Source organism: Cataglyphis hispanica, chromosome 16 (genome assembly GCF_021464435.1).
Source record: "Cataglyphis hispanica isolate Lineage 1 chromosome 16, ULB_Chis1_1.0, whole genome shotgun sequence".
NCBI lineage: Eukaryota > Metazoa > Arthropoda > Insecta > Hymenoptera > Formicidae > Cataglyphis > Cataglyphis hispanica.
In genome coordinates, this window is record NC_065969.1 from 4239556 (window position 1) to 4255393 (window position 15838).

Here is a 15838-nt window from a genome sequence, read left to right on the forward strand (position 1 = left end):
ATTTACCTCTCCAGCGGAAAAAAAAGAAAAAGAGAGAGATCTATTTACCGACATGTATGATTTTCTATACCAGAGGAGTGTAGGCAAACATGGCGTCGCTCGAGACGAACATCGTCCACCTGGAACGCAGCGGACGTAAAAGCGCAGTAACGCGCTTGTAGCTCACGCGTTTTCGAAAGGATCTACACACATATGTTTACGCATTAAATGAGAATCTCCTTACGTGAAAGCGCGAGGACAGGTGAGCAGGAGATAGGTGGTAAAAAAATAAAAAATCGTGGATGTCGTCGCCCGGGATTAAGAGGCGGGTGATTACTCGACGAGATTCGCGGATACATGGCGACAGAGATCTTAGCAGCGGAATGCGGCTGTAGAGCTATTCGGGGAAAAGCACGGCGTTCAGATGTGGACGCATCGCACGCATCCGGGGACGGCGCGTTGATCGATGACAGTGGCGATGAGCGCGTCTCGCCGGCGCGTGTTCGAGACACGGTACATGGTGTGTGTGGTGCGTAGTGCGTGTGCCGCATTTCGAAGCGGCACAGTGGCGACTTATCATGGCGGCGAAATTTTTTTAGCTGACACAGAGTTGTGGTATATCTCTCGGTATTACCCTTCCCCTCGCGTATATACGTGTGACGTCCCGCGCTAAGGAATTCGCGCGAGACGTTGACGCACGTCAGGACGTGCCGCGTCGCGGGACGTGTCTTGGTCCATAAATTTTCCCGCACGCTCGTCCTCGGGAGAGAGTCTCTGGACTCTCGGCTCTCGCGATATCTCCGATAATAACGGCGCAACGACGATTCGACGAATAAGCTTCGTGTTTCTAGTTCAAGAACCTTTTTTATGTACATACACGCACATACGCGAATGTATACGTATGCGCATACGTACATTTGTTTACAAAATTGTGATGGTCTCGTTGCAAAATAGCCTCTTTCGCGTTGAGTTTTACATATATTACGAGCATTCGGGCGGATAATATGTAAAGAATCTTTGTTATAGATATATTGCTATAAGGAGTCCTATTCATTTGTATCTTGTATAACTTTTTAAGATACGCCAGGATGAACAAACGTCGTAGAACATCATCGGTAGCCAGTCGTGGTACCGAAGACGACGGTGACGATATTCCACCTGAACCAACGAAAAGAAGGAAAAAATTAGATCCTGTGAGTGTGTGTATGTGTGTTTTTACATTCACAGTATTTTTTATATTTATGTTTATTATTTCTCTCTGATATAGAGTGACTTGTGCCAACAATTGTATGATGTACTTCGTAATCAGAAAAAGGAGGATGGAACTTTGCTATGCGACGCGTTTATACGTGTGCCTAAACGCAGGCAAGAACCAGGATATTACGAAGTTGTTTCTAATCCTATTGATCTTTTGAAAGTTCAACAGAAGCTGAAAACTGACGAGTATCGTGATATGGATGATCTTGCCGCTGATATTCATCTTATGGTGAATAATGCAAAAGCCTTTTACATGGTAAGATTGGGCATATATTAGTCCATGCAAATATTGATATAGTATGTGTATAAGATGTTTATTACCACATTTATTTCTTGGCAGTTGAAATATTTGTTGTATAATTTTTGTAGCGAACATCTCCTGAATACAAAGATGCGACTGAATTGTGGGAATTATGTGTAAATACAAAAAATCGTATCACAGAAGAGTATGAAGATCCAGAACCTAAAGGAAAACTTATCTTAAAAGTTGGAAGATTGGTAATTTTAATGATTCACTAAAATCTTGTATTTTGTCATATATATGTAATATATTGACACATGTTAATACATTAATGCATATTTAAGGCTCGTAAAGCAGCAGCAAGACAAGATGACGCGGAGGATACTTCCGAAAGTTCTGCAAATCTTGATGAAGAAACTATGCAACTCTTTGAAGACTTATTTGCAGCAGTTATGACAGCGACTGATCCTACTGACAATAATAGACCTCTTCATATTATGTTCCAGCTCAAACCATCCAAAAAGGTTTGCAATTTGTCTTTGAAATTGAATTTAAATTTACTTATATTTATTAATGAAATGTAATGTTACAGCTTTATCCTGAATATTATGATGTTATTGAGACACCCATTGATTTGAAAACTATTGCAAGAAAAATTCAGGAAGGTGCATATAGTTCGATTGGCGATATGGAGAAAGATTTAATGCTCATGTGCCGCAATGCTTGCCAGTTTAACGAGCCTGGTTCACAAATCTATAAAGATGCCAAACTTTTGAAGAAGATAATTACTGCGGCCGCAAGGAGACAAGACGGCGGATTAGGTAGTAACACCCCCAAAACTGCTACAACTGCACCATCAACGAGAAGCAAAAGAGGCAGTCGTACTATGGCGCAATCGTTAATAGCGCAAACTGCGGCGTTAGTAGATGAAGATGATGAAAGTGATGACGAGGAGGAAGAACCTGCTGAGACTGAAGAAGCTGATAATCCACAATGGCAACTATTTCAAACTATTCGGACAGCTCCTAATAATCAAGGCATAATAATAATGTGATCTTGTTAAAACAGAAAACTATTATTTGTAATACAGTATTACAAGTATTACAGAATTTATTACACACATATTACTTTTAGAATACAACTATACAGTGCATATTGTGCTTGTAGGTGTAAGAATGAGCGAATATTTTTGGAAGCTTCCATCAAAGAGATTATATCCTGATTACTATAAGATGATTAAAAATCCTATATCTTTATTACAAATACGTACAAAAATAAAGGTATGTATTTTGAAATAATAATGGAATAGTTTTTATGTCAAGATCATAATATTTTAGTATCATTTTTGCTGTGTTTTTATATTTAAATAACGTTTTTCAGAAAGGCGAGTATGGTACTGTTAGTGAAGTAGCTGGAGATATGAATATCATGTTTGAAAATGCTAAGAAATATAATATACATACTTCTCGACTATATAAGGTAATACAATTAGGTAGTTAACATTTTGCTTTAATTTAATTGTAATTATTTTTTATTATAAACACATATAATTAAAATATTAATTTTGTTATATAAAATATTTATGAGTTGTTATAAATTCCAAATAATTTTGTATTAAATTAAAAAATATGACAACGTTTATAATAATTGTGATACTCAGTTATGCATACATTTTTTATTTGATTTCAGTGCGCTGTTAAACTGCAAAAAATAATGCAGGAAAAAGTACAAGAGCTTTTAGAATTTGATCAGGTAATATATTGTGACATCAAATTAAGTACGATAATTTTATATACAGTGTTATACTGTCAAAATATAAATATAACATATATTTAATTTTCTGTAGGATTCCGATTCGGATAGCGAATCCGAGAATAGCTCCTATCAACCTAAACTAATTAAACGCGCTTCAAATTTATTGACGCGAGGAAAATACAAAGACAATATACCATTGAAGAAAAGATTGTACACATTAGTCAAATGTGTCATAGAATACGTTGTAAGTAATTCCAAAATACATTGCAATCGATGTGATCAGTTGTGACATAGCATGATATAATGTTTTACAGTGCGAAGACGGTCGGCAACCTATGTTAATGTTTATGGAGAAGCCTTCCAAAAAATTATATCCAGATTATTACCAAGTAATAGCTGAACCCATAGACATGCTAGCAATTGAAGCTAATATTAAAGCAGAGAAATATCAAAGTGAAAGCGAATTAATACAAGATTTTAAGGTACTGTCATTGTAACTTGATCAATTTCAAAAGTTTAATGATATTTTACTTAATGGATATCTTCCTATTTGTTGTTTTAGTTGATGTTTAATAATTGTCGCCAATATAATGAAGAAGGTTCATTGATATATGAAGATGCTAATACATTAGAGAAAGTCTTGATGGATAAAGTGAAGGAATTAGGACCTTTGCCGGATACATCCAAATCCAAATCTACTGCATCAACCCCAACCAGAAACGTCGGGTATGTTAATTTATGTAAAGAAATGAGGAAGATATTTATTCATCTTCTCTTTTCTTTACTTTTTGCTTTCTTTATCAATATTTAGGAGACCGAAAAAAATAGTACCGCTTCATTTGCAAAAATTACGAACTCTATATGATACAATTAAAGACTACCATGATGCAAAAGGAAGACAATTATCTCTAATTTTTATGAAATTACCAAATAAAAATGAATATCCAGATTATTATGAAGTGATAAAACAGCCTATACATATGGAGAAGATAGCTTCCATTTTAAAGAATAATGGATATGAAAATTTAGATGAGCTAGTATCTGATTTTATATTAATGTTCGACAATGCATGCAAGTATAACGAACCGGATTCGCAAATATACAAGGTTTGTATAGTTAAAAGTTTCTATTTTGTAAGCATTTTATGCACAATGTCTCCTAACCTAAACTAACCATTTGTTGTGATTATTATTTTTTAATAACAGATTCTTTGATCAAGTTACAATTTATTTTTTGACGATCATTACACAATTTTTCAATCTTTAACATCAAAATAATTGGCAACTTAGCTTAAAAAACTGTTAAATTCTGTTAAATTGATAGTAAGTTGATAAAAAAATCTGTTGTTAAAAAAATCTGTTGTTAAAAAAATTTTGCACGAAAACAATATGGAACAATATATTTTTTACAAATATTATATATGTTTAAAAAAATCACATATACTATAAAGATAATTTATTAACATTACTAATAATAAAAATATCTTAAGATTTTGATGGAAGATCAGGTAGCTTTAAATTAGAGTTAAAGTCAAATTAAAGTTAAAGTCAAAAAGATTGACAATATGCAATTTGTCAATTTTTGACAATATGCAATTTAATATTTTTATTAGTTTTCTATTGCGAAGTTCAATGTGTTAGAATTTTCATGAAAAATAATTAATGCACAATACTTTTTAAGATAAGATTCTACTTATAAAAAAAAGTAGAAGAGTACCTTTAGTAACATACAATTTCAATTTAATTTCTGAATATTTTTCAAATATTTTCGAAAAATACATTTAAAATAACATATAGTCCAAATCTCATAAATATTTAAATTATAAAGAAATGATTTCCAAATTTATTATTTAAATAGTTTTTTTTTTTAAATTTCTTTTTGTAATTTTTTTTTTTTAAGAAATATGTTTTTGTAATGAAATTCTTCGCGTGTAACTGGAATATATTCACAAATCGATGTGGAATAGATATAGAAAAACTTGAAATTTCGCGGTAAAAGATGGAAAGCCCAATCTCTGTTTATACCGTCGGAGTTTTTGGAGATTACACGAGGCTTCTACTCTTCGGTCGCTTGATCCAAAACTCGTCGAGATTCTCGCTTGCCGCAAAATATTTCGTGTACGATCGTGAAATATGTGGCGCGTGACATTTTATAAGTCAAAAAAAAGAAAATACCAATAATGTGTATATATATAAATTTCTATGATATCTGCACGTTTTAACCTTACTAGAGCAATTAATTTTTATCGCGTATCTTTCGATATAGACAAGTTTTACTGTAATTCCGAGCTCTTTTTTTGCGAGGAAATCTTTTATCACAAATACGTGTTCAAAATCTTGAGAATGTTCGTAAAAAGCAGGCAGAATGCATTGAACACGGCGCAAAATCCATTAAAAGTCCGACCATGTTTCATACGCTTGTTGAGAGACAAGGAATTAGATAAACACATACGAAAGAGATATAAGAAGAACGAAACAGAAGTAAACAAAAAAATATAATTTATACATGTGTTTCTCATCATCGTACCGCGCTTGTTAAAATCTCTATCGAAGATAGGGAAAGAGCTGGCGCGAGTATTATTGCCGTAAATGACAACATAACCAATATTTTTAGGATGCTTTAATACTTCAAAGATTAGTGCTGCAAAGTAAATTACAACTGAGTGAGGACGAAGAAAGTGTACCTGATGTGTCCGCTGCCGTTCAAGAAATATTAGCAACGATATTCACCGCGCTTTATAATCATCAGGATGAAGAGGGAAGGTGTTACTCTGATTCTATGGCAGAACTTCCAGAGCATGACGTTATTGATGGAAAAAAGTACGAATACGTTTTGCATTTTGTTTTTTATATCAAAACAATTTCATGTTTTTGTTTAATAAGTCTATATATAAAAAAAAATAGGATACGAGGACTATCGTTAGATTTGATCAAAAGAAGATTGGATCGAGGAGTTTACAAAAGATTAGATCGATTTCAAGAAGATGTTTTTACATGCTTGGAGAGAGCACGAAGGCTATCGCGCACGGACTCGCAACCGTTTGAGGATAGCGTCGAACTTCAGGCATTCTTTTTACGTACTCGTGATGACGCAACACGTGCAGGAGATCTGTTACATTCACCAGCATTAAACTATACACTCCTTGATTTATCTTCTCAAGTAGCAGAATTGAAAAGGATAAAGCAACAACAGGAATTAAATTTACCTAATGAAGATGAAAGTTGTGATGGAAATGAGACAAAAGTAAGTTAAACTCTTGTTTTACACGACGTAATTTTATATCTTGAAAAATATTGGTTGAACTGTGATTTAAAATATTTATCACTATAGGATTCGGAAACGAATACAAATACAGACACAAACAATAGCGATAATGGAGGTTCTATGAGTTTTAATCAAGAAATATATAGAGCTGGTGACTTTGCATACATTGAACCTTCTGAAAGAGGCATGGAGTATAGTGTGGTTCTCATAGAAAGGCTCTGGACTAATGCAGAGGGTCAGCAAATGTTATATGGAAATCTTTTTTATAGACCGAGTGAAACGTATCATGTAGCGTCGCGAAAATTTTTAGACAAAGAATTGTTTAAGAGTGACGCCCATGTGGCTATACCTTTAGCTAAGGTGGCAGGCAGATGTTGTGTTTTGAGTGTAAAGGATTACTTTCGAATGCAACCAGAAGGTTTCCTGGAGAAAGATGTTTATGTTTGCGAATCACGTTATTCCACGAAGGCTAGAGCTTTCAAGAAAATCAAGGTCTGGAATTTCGATCCAGATCATTTGAAGTTAATTCCTAGGGAGAAACTATTGGAACCAAAACGAGTAATCTCTGTATACAAGGAACGATTGGAGAAGCATAAAGAAGAGATTGCTGAGTTGGAGGAGGGAGAAAAATTGATGGAAAAGGAGAAACCTGTGAGTATTAATTTGTTATATCTTTCTCATTCGCTTAAATTATCAATATTCATTTGTCCCATAATTATTTTAATTACATTATTTAATACATTTAATACATTTTATATTCAGAATGTGATACTTTATAATCCGGAAGATACCGAAAATACATACTATGAGCAGTACAACACATGCGCAGGATCTGTAAAAACAGGTGATTTCGTTTATGTAGCGACAGACGGAGGCAGGCAACAAATAGCACAAATTGACGCTATATGGTCAACTAAGGAGTAAGTAATAAATTCATGTTTACAAAATATGATTTCATAATTCTCATTTACATGGTTCTCTAGCAAAAATAATTTAGATTTTTATTCATCCTTACTTATTTCTATATAATAGTAATAGAAATTATATATTCTTTATATATTCTCTTCTCGGTCAAAGATTGATAATCAACTAAATAAATACAAGATTGATAATCAACTAAATAAATACATCAACATAAAAATAAATCGAAATTTGTGTTAAATTAGTACTTTTTAAAAATTTTTTTACGTGTATAGTGTTCAATTATTTATTATGACAATGTATATATGCATGATATTGTTTTTAGCGGAAAATGCTATTTCAAAGGTCCTTGGTTATTAATGCCTACAGAAGTGCCACATACACCTACGAAATTATTTTATAAGCAAGAATTGTTTCTATCTACAGTAGACGGCACTCATCCTATTGTAGCTATTGTTGGCAAATGTGCCGTCCTCGATTATGGAGAATATATATGTAGTGAGTATATCTACTAGTTGATATTCACGAACGGGGTTGTTAAGAGACACGAGTTTACTATATATCATCACGTCGTTACACAGGTAGACCGACAGAGATACCAGAGGATGACGTATACATTTGCGAATCGTTATACGACGAAAGCAAAAGCTTGATAAGAAAGCTTAGTCAGGAAGGTTTAAAGAAGTTTAATCATACATCGGCGGTGACCGAGGATGAGATTTACTTTTTCCGGAGGGCTATCAATCCTGCCAAAGTATGTTATAAGAATTTTATATACATATAAACTAACAAATATGCGTAAATGTAATCTTTATTCGGCTCTATAATAAAATTAGTAGGATACATTCTACAATTCGTTCTACGCGACTAACTGAAATGAATTTATCGCTTTGCATGTTCTGTGTGTGTTATAGGTTTCGAGCGATGTGGCTCAGACGCAAAATCAAGTCAAATCCGTCACGCCCAGTTCGGCACAATTTGAAATGGTAATTGCTATAATTAAAAAATTTTATATTTCTTATTTTCAATAACGAACATTATATGCAGCCGCACGTTCCTTCAAGATCACACGCAAGCTAACTAAAGTATCTAATTTTGCTAATAATTTGCTATATACAAGAAAAAAAGGAGAAACATATTACGTATCTTTTCCTTTGATCTTTGAATTGGTTGCGTGTGATATGAATATTTTGTTACATCAACAAGAATGCATTTACACGCATGCATTATCGATCTATGCCGGCATATTCATTTTTCCTTTCGTTTCGTTTATATGTGCAACTATGTGTTAGTGTTTGTGTGATCGAGTAATTATATGTATTCGACAATTGAATCAGAGCACCTGTTGGGTTTTATATTGCTAATATGTTATGAAAAGCATAAAACACCACCGAAAGATCTTGCTTCCATGTCATTCTAACCCAACTAATGTAAGAATGAAGAATTCGCTTTAGAATATATATATATTGACTAATCTCTTTATATACAAAAAAAAATAGTACGTACGAAGTACGTCGAATGTACACATATTGTATTTCATACATATATGCGATATATGTATATCGGTATTAAATTAAAAAATGGGTATTGATTTTATGGGTATTAATTCAATTAATTAGAGATTAGATATTAGAAAAATTATATATATTAGTGAGAGAACACTTCGCGATAACTTTTTTTTTTTTGAGACGAGCGCAAAACAGAATGACGACATTACTGCTATTATAAATTAACTTCTATCTTTGGAAAAAAAGAAAAAAATCACGAAAATATATCTCGCAATCGGTAGTAACGGATGAGAAACGAAGGTAACATAAGCCTAAATGGTGTAGGAAGCGTCACCATTATTACCGAAGCTGGAACCCGATGTACTAAGCATGGGGGTAGGATTAGGAGTGGGAGTGGGAGTAGGAGTTGGGGAAGACAGCATGGATGCTGGTGGTCCACCATCCGTTGGATCTACGGAAGCTCAACCGGTGCTCTCCAATACTCAAACACCTGTGTCGACTAAGAAGGTAGGCTTTACCGTGACCACTTATTTTTTTTTCTTTTTTTTCTCACTTTTATCAACTATCGTCACACGTCATATTCTATTTATTTATTTCACTTTCTTTTTATTTAAAGAAATATGCCAGCATATACATACCTCTCCTTTCATTTCTTTTTTTTTTTGCACCGTTTGAGATATCACTTGCCTTGACAATAAATCGACAATTTGATGTGACTGCTCTAAAAAGAAAGATTAAAGACAATATGTTTTTTACACACACACACACACACACACACACACACACACACACACACACACATATATATATATATATATATATATATATATATATATATATGTACACACCACAGAGACAGACACACACACATACATGAGAACGGTGGCATTATAATTTGTGTTTCTTCTTCTGTTTAGAAAACGGCGGGTAAGAAATTAGTTACGGGCTATATTTTATATTCGAGTAAAATGCGAACGCAGATTACACAAAACAATCCTGAATCGTCCTTCGGAGAGATTAGCAGAATTGTTGGCAACGAGGTATTTATTTCTTTTTTACTCTTGATTTTTTACTGTTCATTATAAATCGATTTTTGATGGAGGAATGTATGCGGAATAAATTTTTTTATACACAATCATGCGCTCTCGATTTGGGCATCAAATTAGTTTAAAAATATTGACATTTGTTTAATAAGACAAAACGGAATTGTGAATGTAAGAATTCCATGATTGATTGTGTAAAGAATTTTCCTCGCTTTGTATACATGTCGCTCATTAAACATTATTCAGCATACTTGATCCTTTATCCAAAAAAATGAGATATTACATCTCAGGCGGCTACTCTATTTCTATAAATATAGTTATCCTGTATAACAAACTGCAAATGCATAATAATGCATATAGCATAATATATATATATATACAATTTACATATAAATTTTTATATATCTTATAAATTCTATATATACATAGCGTGTTTTATATCGTCCATAATTTATATGGCAATCATTATTCTCGATGTATATAAACTTTATTTGTATTTTATTTTTCTATGAAGAGAGTAGTCGTGAACTAAAACAGTTTGTCGAATCATTTTCAAAATATTAGAAAAATGATTTTGCTAATTGTGTCCTTTCACAAATCACAAGTAACGTGATAGAATTGACCACGTAAAACGTGTAAAATAATTCTCGTTTCAGTGGAGGAAACTGCCGGCAGGAGAAAAACAAGCCTGGGAGGAACGAGCTATTAAAATGAACGAGGACGGCGGCCAGTTAAAGGGAACGACTACGATAGGTACGAATGCTACGCAGGACGTAGTATACGAATGTTGTTGGGACAATTGCGATTGGCAGTTTGAAGATATGACTGACTGCATTGATCATTGCATCGCAGAGCAGAACGGTCACGTGCAATCATCGTTCATAAACGCTCCTAGCGGTGAGTACGATCCGAGACGAATAATTGCGGCCACAATTGTGAACAGAAAAATTATTAACGCAAATATTGTAGACGTGGAGTATCAATGCCAATGGCGTGGTTGCGGTCGAACAAAGAAATCCGTTCCGCCTTTCCCGAGTGTACAGAGACTCGCGAGACACGTCAAGGAAGTACATATTCTTAAATCGCACGGCCGCATAATACCACCTTCTGAAAGAAGCAGGTATAGAAATTATTTTCTTTTTTTCTTCATATCTTGTCATATCACATTATATGAATTACATTAATATATGCTCTTGCAGAAATTATATGCCTTCGAAAGGACCCACGATATTACCTCCTATGGAAACAGGTAAAATTATATCATATATTACAATAAAATTATGTGCCAAATTTTACATACGATACGAATAAAAGTTAAAAAAATGTTTCGCAGAAACTTCAGCGGCTGCGACTCAGACGAACAGCTTACCTGCTACTAAGCAACCAGAACCGATGTTTGTCGCGGTACCACCGAGACCGAGTCGCGTATTACATTCAGATGCCTATTTGAGGTAAGCTTTTAAGCACATTAAATACATATTTTGCAATCCCTTTTGACATTATATTAAAAAATATTGTTTTTTTCTGTTTTTCATTTGCAGGTATATTGAGGGATTAAACGTGGAGAATCGTTACATATCAAATTGGGACAAGCAAATGAACGCTAATCCGGATAACACGCAGATACCCGATGTCACAAAGCTGCCCGCCGAATGGTTGGGCAACGGCGTTGGCAATCATGGGAATGTAGTGAACGCCTTGTGGACACTCAGAAACATGATGATGCGGGATGTGTTAGCCATCAATAAAACTTTATAGTTTATAACTGTTAAGATTTATAATTTTTGACGCGTGATGCAACCTACACTATACAGATCCGTTGACGCTAGACGAAAGACTGACTATATTCAATCATTTGAATGTTACAATATTTATATTTAGAGAATTTGTTTCTTGTCCTATAATATCTAATTTTTCTTAATTTTATTATGTATGAGTTTGAGATACATTTATTTGAAATTTTAATATAAAAGATTTTGAAAATCTCGATAATTATTTTAAGTATTTAATTCGAAATTCCTATAATTAGAGAGCGATAAATTTTTTTCTTTTTTTAAATGTTTATATCTTTCTATTTATAATTTTTGTTAAAAAAATTACGTTCTCAAAACTTTTGACCGTATATTGCTTAGATATACGATATATGTACATACATAAAAAAACGTATTATATAGAAAACAATCATTATGTAAATACGTTCTGTGCTAATTTTCATTTTCACTTTTCGAACAAAATTTTATACTTTCTGTATAGCGCAAATAATACATATTCTTGTATCAAGAAATACAAAAAGAAAATTGAACTCTTCATCGCGCGCGCGCGCGCGAAAATGCCTATATAGTGTGGAAAGTTATATATGTATATAGAAACTACAATAATCTCTGCGAAACATTGAAGTGATACGTGTGTCGCGCTCTTTTATTAATACTGCTTTAATATTCTTGGAGGATATCGAAAAAGAACTTAGTAAAATTAATCAGATGATTTATTTACTATTATCTATATATAATAGTAAAAAAGGACAGAATCTCCTTTCCATCTTGTATGCAACAATATGATACCTCATAGAAGATTATTTTTTAGGAACAATTTTTCTTGATACGATTGGGAGAGAATTTTCAAAACGTATATGCTGGAACAAATACGAAACAAGATTTTTACTAGTATTCTGTACATATGTTTCTACGATATTATATTTGTAGAATTAACTACGCTCTCTTTTTCTACACGCGAACGGCTTAATATTGGAGTCCTGAACTTATTATATGTCTTAGCTAAATAAATTTTCGCTGCTATTGACATTGGAATACATTTTACTAACAAAAGCATAAAGATTACTTTTAAATTCAGTTATAATGCCTCACATTTTTACACAAAAATTTGATTTTTACATTCATTACTCATTAATTCATTTCTAATGAAAAGTTTAATTGGTTTAATGTATAAAACATTTGTTATCTTGTAGTGTGTATATATATTATTTAGTACTTGAGGCATACACACAAAGTATCATATATTTTCATACACTAATCATAATGACTGCTTCTCTATGTAAATTACTATAGTGCCAGTAACTTTTTACGAGAAAATGACTTAAAATTAATAATATATCTAATATAGAACACCATCTAGAAAAAAAAAACTCTTGTATAATGTAATTTATTACCATGCTGATAAACTATTCTTCGTTTTACATAGGTACTTTCTTATATATGCATAATACACATCAATTTTATATTCTCTTGCATCTAAGAAATATTAATTTATGTTGCTTCAGTTGCATTGGCTTTCGAAAAAATTAAATGTGAATTTATTTTCCACAAATAGTTACAGGGATAAATATAGTTCGCATTTTATATATCGAAAAATAAAAGGATTCTTTTTTTCGAGTTCTTCACACATATATTTAGTTTATAAAAAAATGTATGCGATGTCTTTTTTAAAAATCGCTGACTCTACCACCGTTCTGCCAATCTCCCCATTTAGTAGGATTTTTCTCGCTATTCGTTATTAACTCTCCAGTTTTGGGATCAGTTTCCACTAATACCAAGTCGACAAATCGTTCTCGCGATTTTACTTCTACATATTAAATCAAGAAAGCGTCACGTTATGAAATTACGTTTTGAGAGACACAATTAATTTTTTTTAGAAAAACTTATATTTTATAAAAAAATTTCTGCTAATATCTTTATGAAAACTATTTTATCAATTAATTTTAATTATATGTATATATATGTACTTGGTATAGGCTGCAGTTTGAGTTTTGCATGAAATTGTTTAATTCGTGACGACTCTTGGACATTTTCCTCACTTAAATTCTTCATTTTTAATAATAAAGTATCTAATCAAATTACATTCATATTTAATTTTTATATATTTCTATACAAAAGAAACCTTGATAAATAATGAGTGAAAAAAATAATATAAAATTCAACAAAAAATTATATTCACAAAAATATATTTCAAAAATGTAAAACAGTCTAAAGCAAACTTAGCTCATACTTGTGAAAAATTGCCTGCAATTTCTTATCTGAAGATTCAATCCATTTCTGCAAATCATTATGCAAACGTTTTACAAATTAAAATCACACACGGCCATCCATTGATGTGAAAGGCGAAAGCATTAAGATGATTTTTAATTTTGTTAATAAAACACTGTCGCCAAAATGTGTGAAACAAATACTCGTGTATTTTTACGAATTTTTTTTTATAAATGTCCGATTGCCTTTAGAGAATCAATGATATATTAGTTATTAGCTTTTTGCATATTGTGATGCCTTTTCTTATCGTCAATTGAATAAAGACTCGAATAGAGCCCGAAAGGACTGACCGAGAATGAAAACGATCGAATTTTTAACGATTAATTAATTTAACCAGACTTGATAAAATTATGCATTAAATCATATTGCGTTTCGACGAATTTTCGTGTTTTTGATAAATTAGACAATAGATGAACTTTACAATTTATATTTCTAATTTTTATTGTACAAAATAGAAATTCTTTTTTATGATGCATCGCGTTTTAATTCGATGTATCATAATGTAGACATTTAATTTCTTGAGATAGTTTCTTATTATTAACAAACAATTTAAATTTTCTTCTAAGATGACAGAAGGTTTAGAAGTCCGTCACGCGGCCTTTTCTCTCCCAGTCGCCGTAACGAGTCGGTTCTGGTCCGCGAGGACCCCCGATTTCGCCTGTTTCCGGATTCGTATTATTCGGGAACGGTTTCAAAGGTTCTTGCTCCTGATAAGGATGCTTACCTTCTTCCAACTCCTCTAAATTCTCTGTCGTGTTTAAAGTTCGATTTTTTTAAATTCTAACAGAAATGTTAGACATTCAATAGAGTATCACTCTCTTTTTATATGAATATTTAACTAAGCGGTTCTCTTACCAATGGGGGTACGTTCGCGTAATTTTTTTCGGAATTCACGTAATCTCGGGCTCTCGCCGACCTCGTTCATACTTTTGGATGAGAATAAACACGCAAGCCCTTTAAAAACAAAAAGAAAAATCATGCAAAAACGTGGGTAACATCATTCATTACTCCGATAGATACAGAAACGATTGATATTTTTTGTCTATACCTTTCAAATGCAATCGCGAACTTGAAATCGATGCACAGATAATTCCCGCCATTCTTTGAACGCGCGTGCAAATCTCTCTCTCTCTCTCTCCCTTTATATATAGTTTTTTTCGTTGAAAATATAAAATCGAATTCAGTCGATACGTCTCTCTTTTCGCCGATTCCACAATAAAATCAAATGTACGAAAATTTTTATGAAACGAGTTTAATAAGTCTCAAGGATAATATCGGTTTATGCGTACGTATCTCAATAGCTATTTTCTCTATAACCTAGAAAAAATTTATTCATTTAAAGTAGCAAACCGAAGATGAAAATAACGTTATATATCTAAATAATATGGAATATATAATATACTATACTTTTAAATTATTATTAATCTCATGAGTCCATGTACGGTTTGTATGTTAAATCGGGCACTTTAAATGCGTTATATTCGCGTACCGTCGATAAAAGTGTATTGGATAAAAAAATCCAAGATTATCTCTCATTTCATATTGTATAATCCTTGTGTATTTCTTTCTTAACATTCAACGCACTGTTCCTTGAAATTGTGTCACACTAATAGTCACGTAACATAAACAAACAGAAAGCGTAGATCATAGAGTATCTACTATGTCTATGATGTAGACAGAATTGCCATTTGAGTATCGCCCCGTTCACTTTAGATGCGTTCAAAAATCCTATCCGTAAGCATAATTGACCAATCAGGATAAAGAAAGTTTTGCTACTTTTATCCTGATTGGTCAACTAAATGCTGCTTTACCCCACGGATAAAATTGATC

The 15838-nt window shown here is 32.7% G+C and overlaps 3 protein-coding genes across 12 annotated transcripts; 1 reads left to right on the forward strand and 2 right to left on the reverse strand.

Annotated features, from left to right (window-relative positions):
* The first annotated feature begins 64 nt into the window (after positions 1-64).
* Positions 65-11728, forward strand: LOC126855538 (protein polybromo-1). 9 transcript variants are annotated; one of them, XM_050603293.1, is made up of 27 exons: positions 65-241; positions 1058-1172; positions 1247-1492; positions 1606-1734; positions 1822-2001; positions 2070-2514; positions 2645-2757; positions 2858-2956; positions 3167-3229; positions 3324-3476; positions 3547-3714; positions 3795-3958; positions 4044-4338; positions 5846-6051; positions 6136-6475; positions 6563-7147; positions 7259-7416; positions 7743-7915; positions 7999-8171; positions 8332-8403; positions 9250-9432; positions 9843-9965; positions 10625-10865; positions 10938-11088; positions 11168-11217; positions 11302-11419; positions 11510-11728. In XM_050603293.1, exons 2-27 carry the CDS (start codon positions 1068-1070, stop codon positions 11724-11726), a joined length of 4950 nt encoding a protein of 1649 aa, XP_050459250.1. In that variant the 5' UTR covers positions 65-241; positions 1058-1067; the 3' UTR covers positions 11727-11728. The 9 variants fall into 9 exon arrangements, with proteins under 9 accessions (XP_050459250.1, XP_050459255.1, XP_050459246.1 ...); XM_050603289.1 differs by lacking the exon at positions 65-241 and adding an exon at positions 273-492; XM_050603291.1 differs by lacking the exon at positions 65-241 and adding an exon at positions 273-492 and having other exon boundaries at positions 3324-3473.
* A 5-nt stretch (positions 11729-11733) lies between these two features.
* LOC126855557 (uncharacterized) lies at positions 11734-14286 on the reverse strand. Its single transcript, XM_050603337.1, has 2 exons — positions 13708-14286; positions 11734-13547 (listed from the first exon to the last, which is right to left on the reverse strand). The coding sequence occupies exons 1-2, from the start codon at positions 13790-13792 to the stop codon at positions 13408-13410; spliced, it is 225 nt and encodes a 74-aa protein (XP_050459294.1). The 5' UTR covers positions 13793-14286; the 3' UTR covers positions 11734-13407.
* Positions 14287-14419: 133 nt separating this feature from the next.
* On the reverse strand, positions 14420-15676 carry LOC126855556 (succinate dehydrogenase assembly factor 4, mitochondrial-like). 2 transcript variants are annotated; one of them, XM_050603336.1, is made up of 4 exons: positions 15498-15676; positions 15057-15325; positions 14864-14962; positions 14420-14756 (listed from the first exon to the last, which is right to left on the reverse strand). In XM_050603336.1, exons 2-4 carry the CDS (start codon positions 15106-15108, stop codon positions 14587-14589), a joined length of 321 nt encoding a protein of 106 aa, XP_050459293.1. In that variant the 5' UTR covers positions 15109-15325; positions 15498-15676; the 3' UTR covers positions 14420-14586. The 2 variants fall into 2 exon arrangements, with proteins under 2 accessions (XP_050459293.1, XP_050459292.1); XM_050603335.1 differs by having other exon boundaries at positions 15416-15676.
* Between the last annotated feature and the right edge of the window lie 162 nt (positions 15677-15838).

Bases quoted from the DNA above. Each gene is read 5' to 3' on its own strand.
- LOC126855538 (XM_050603289.1), top strand. From the start codon at position 446: ATGACAGTGGCGATGAGCGCGTCTCGCCGGCGCGTGTTCGAGACACG. The intron at 2,002-2,069 runs GTTTGCAATTTG...GTAATGTTACAG, and splicing joins AGCTCAAACCATCCAAAAAG to CTTTATCCTGAATATTATGA. The intron at 9,966-10,624 runs GTATTTATTTCT...TTCTCGTTTCAG, and splicing joins GCAGAATTGTTGGCAACGAG to TGGAGGAAACTGCCGGCAGG.
- LOC126855556 (XM_050603336.1), bottom strand. From the start codon at position 15,108: ATGGCGGGAATTATCTGTGCATCGATTTCAAGTTCGCGATTGCATTTG. The intron at 14,963-15,056 runs GTATAGACAAAA...TTGTTTTTAAAG, and splicing joins TTCGCGATTGCATTTGAAAG to GGCTTGCGTGTTTATTCTCA. The intron at 14,757-14,863 runs GTAAGAGAACCG...TAAACACGACAG, and splicing joins ACGCGAACGTACCCCCATTG to AGAATTTAGAGGAGTTGGAA.
- LOC126855557 (XM_050603337.1), bottom strand. From the start codon at position 13,792: ATGAAGAATTTAAGTGAGGAAAATGTCCAAGAGTCGTCACGAATTAAA. The intron at 13,548-13,707 runs GTACATATATAT...TTTAATATGTAG, and splicing joins CAAACTGCAGCCTATACCAA to AAGTAAAATCGCGAGAACGA.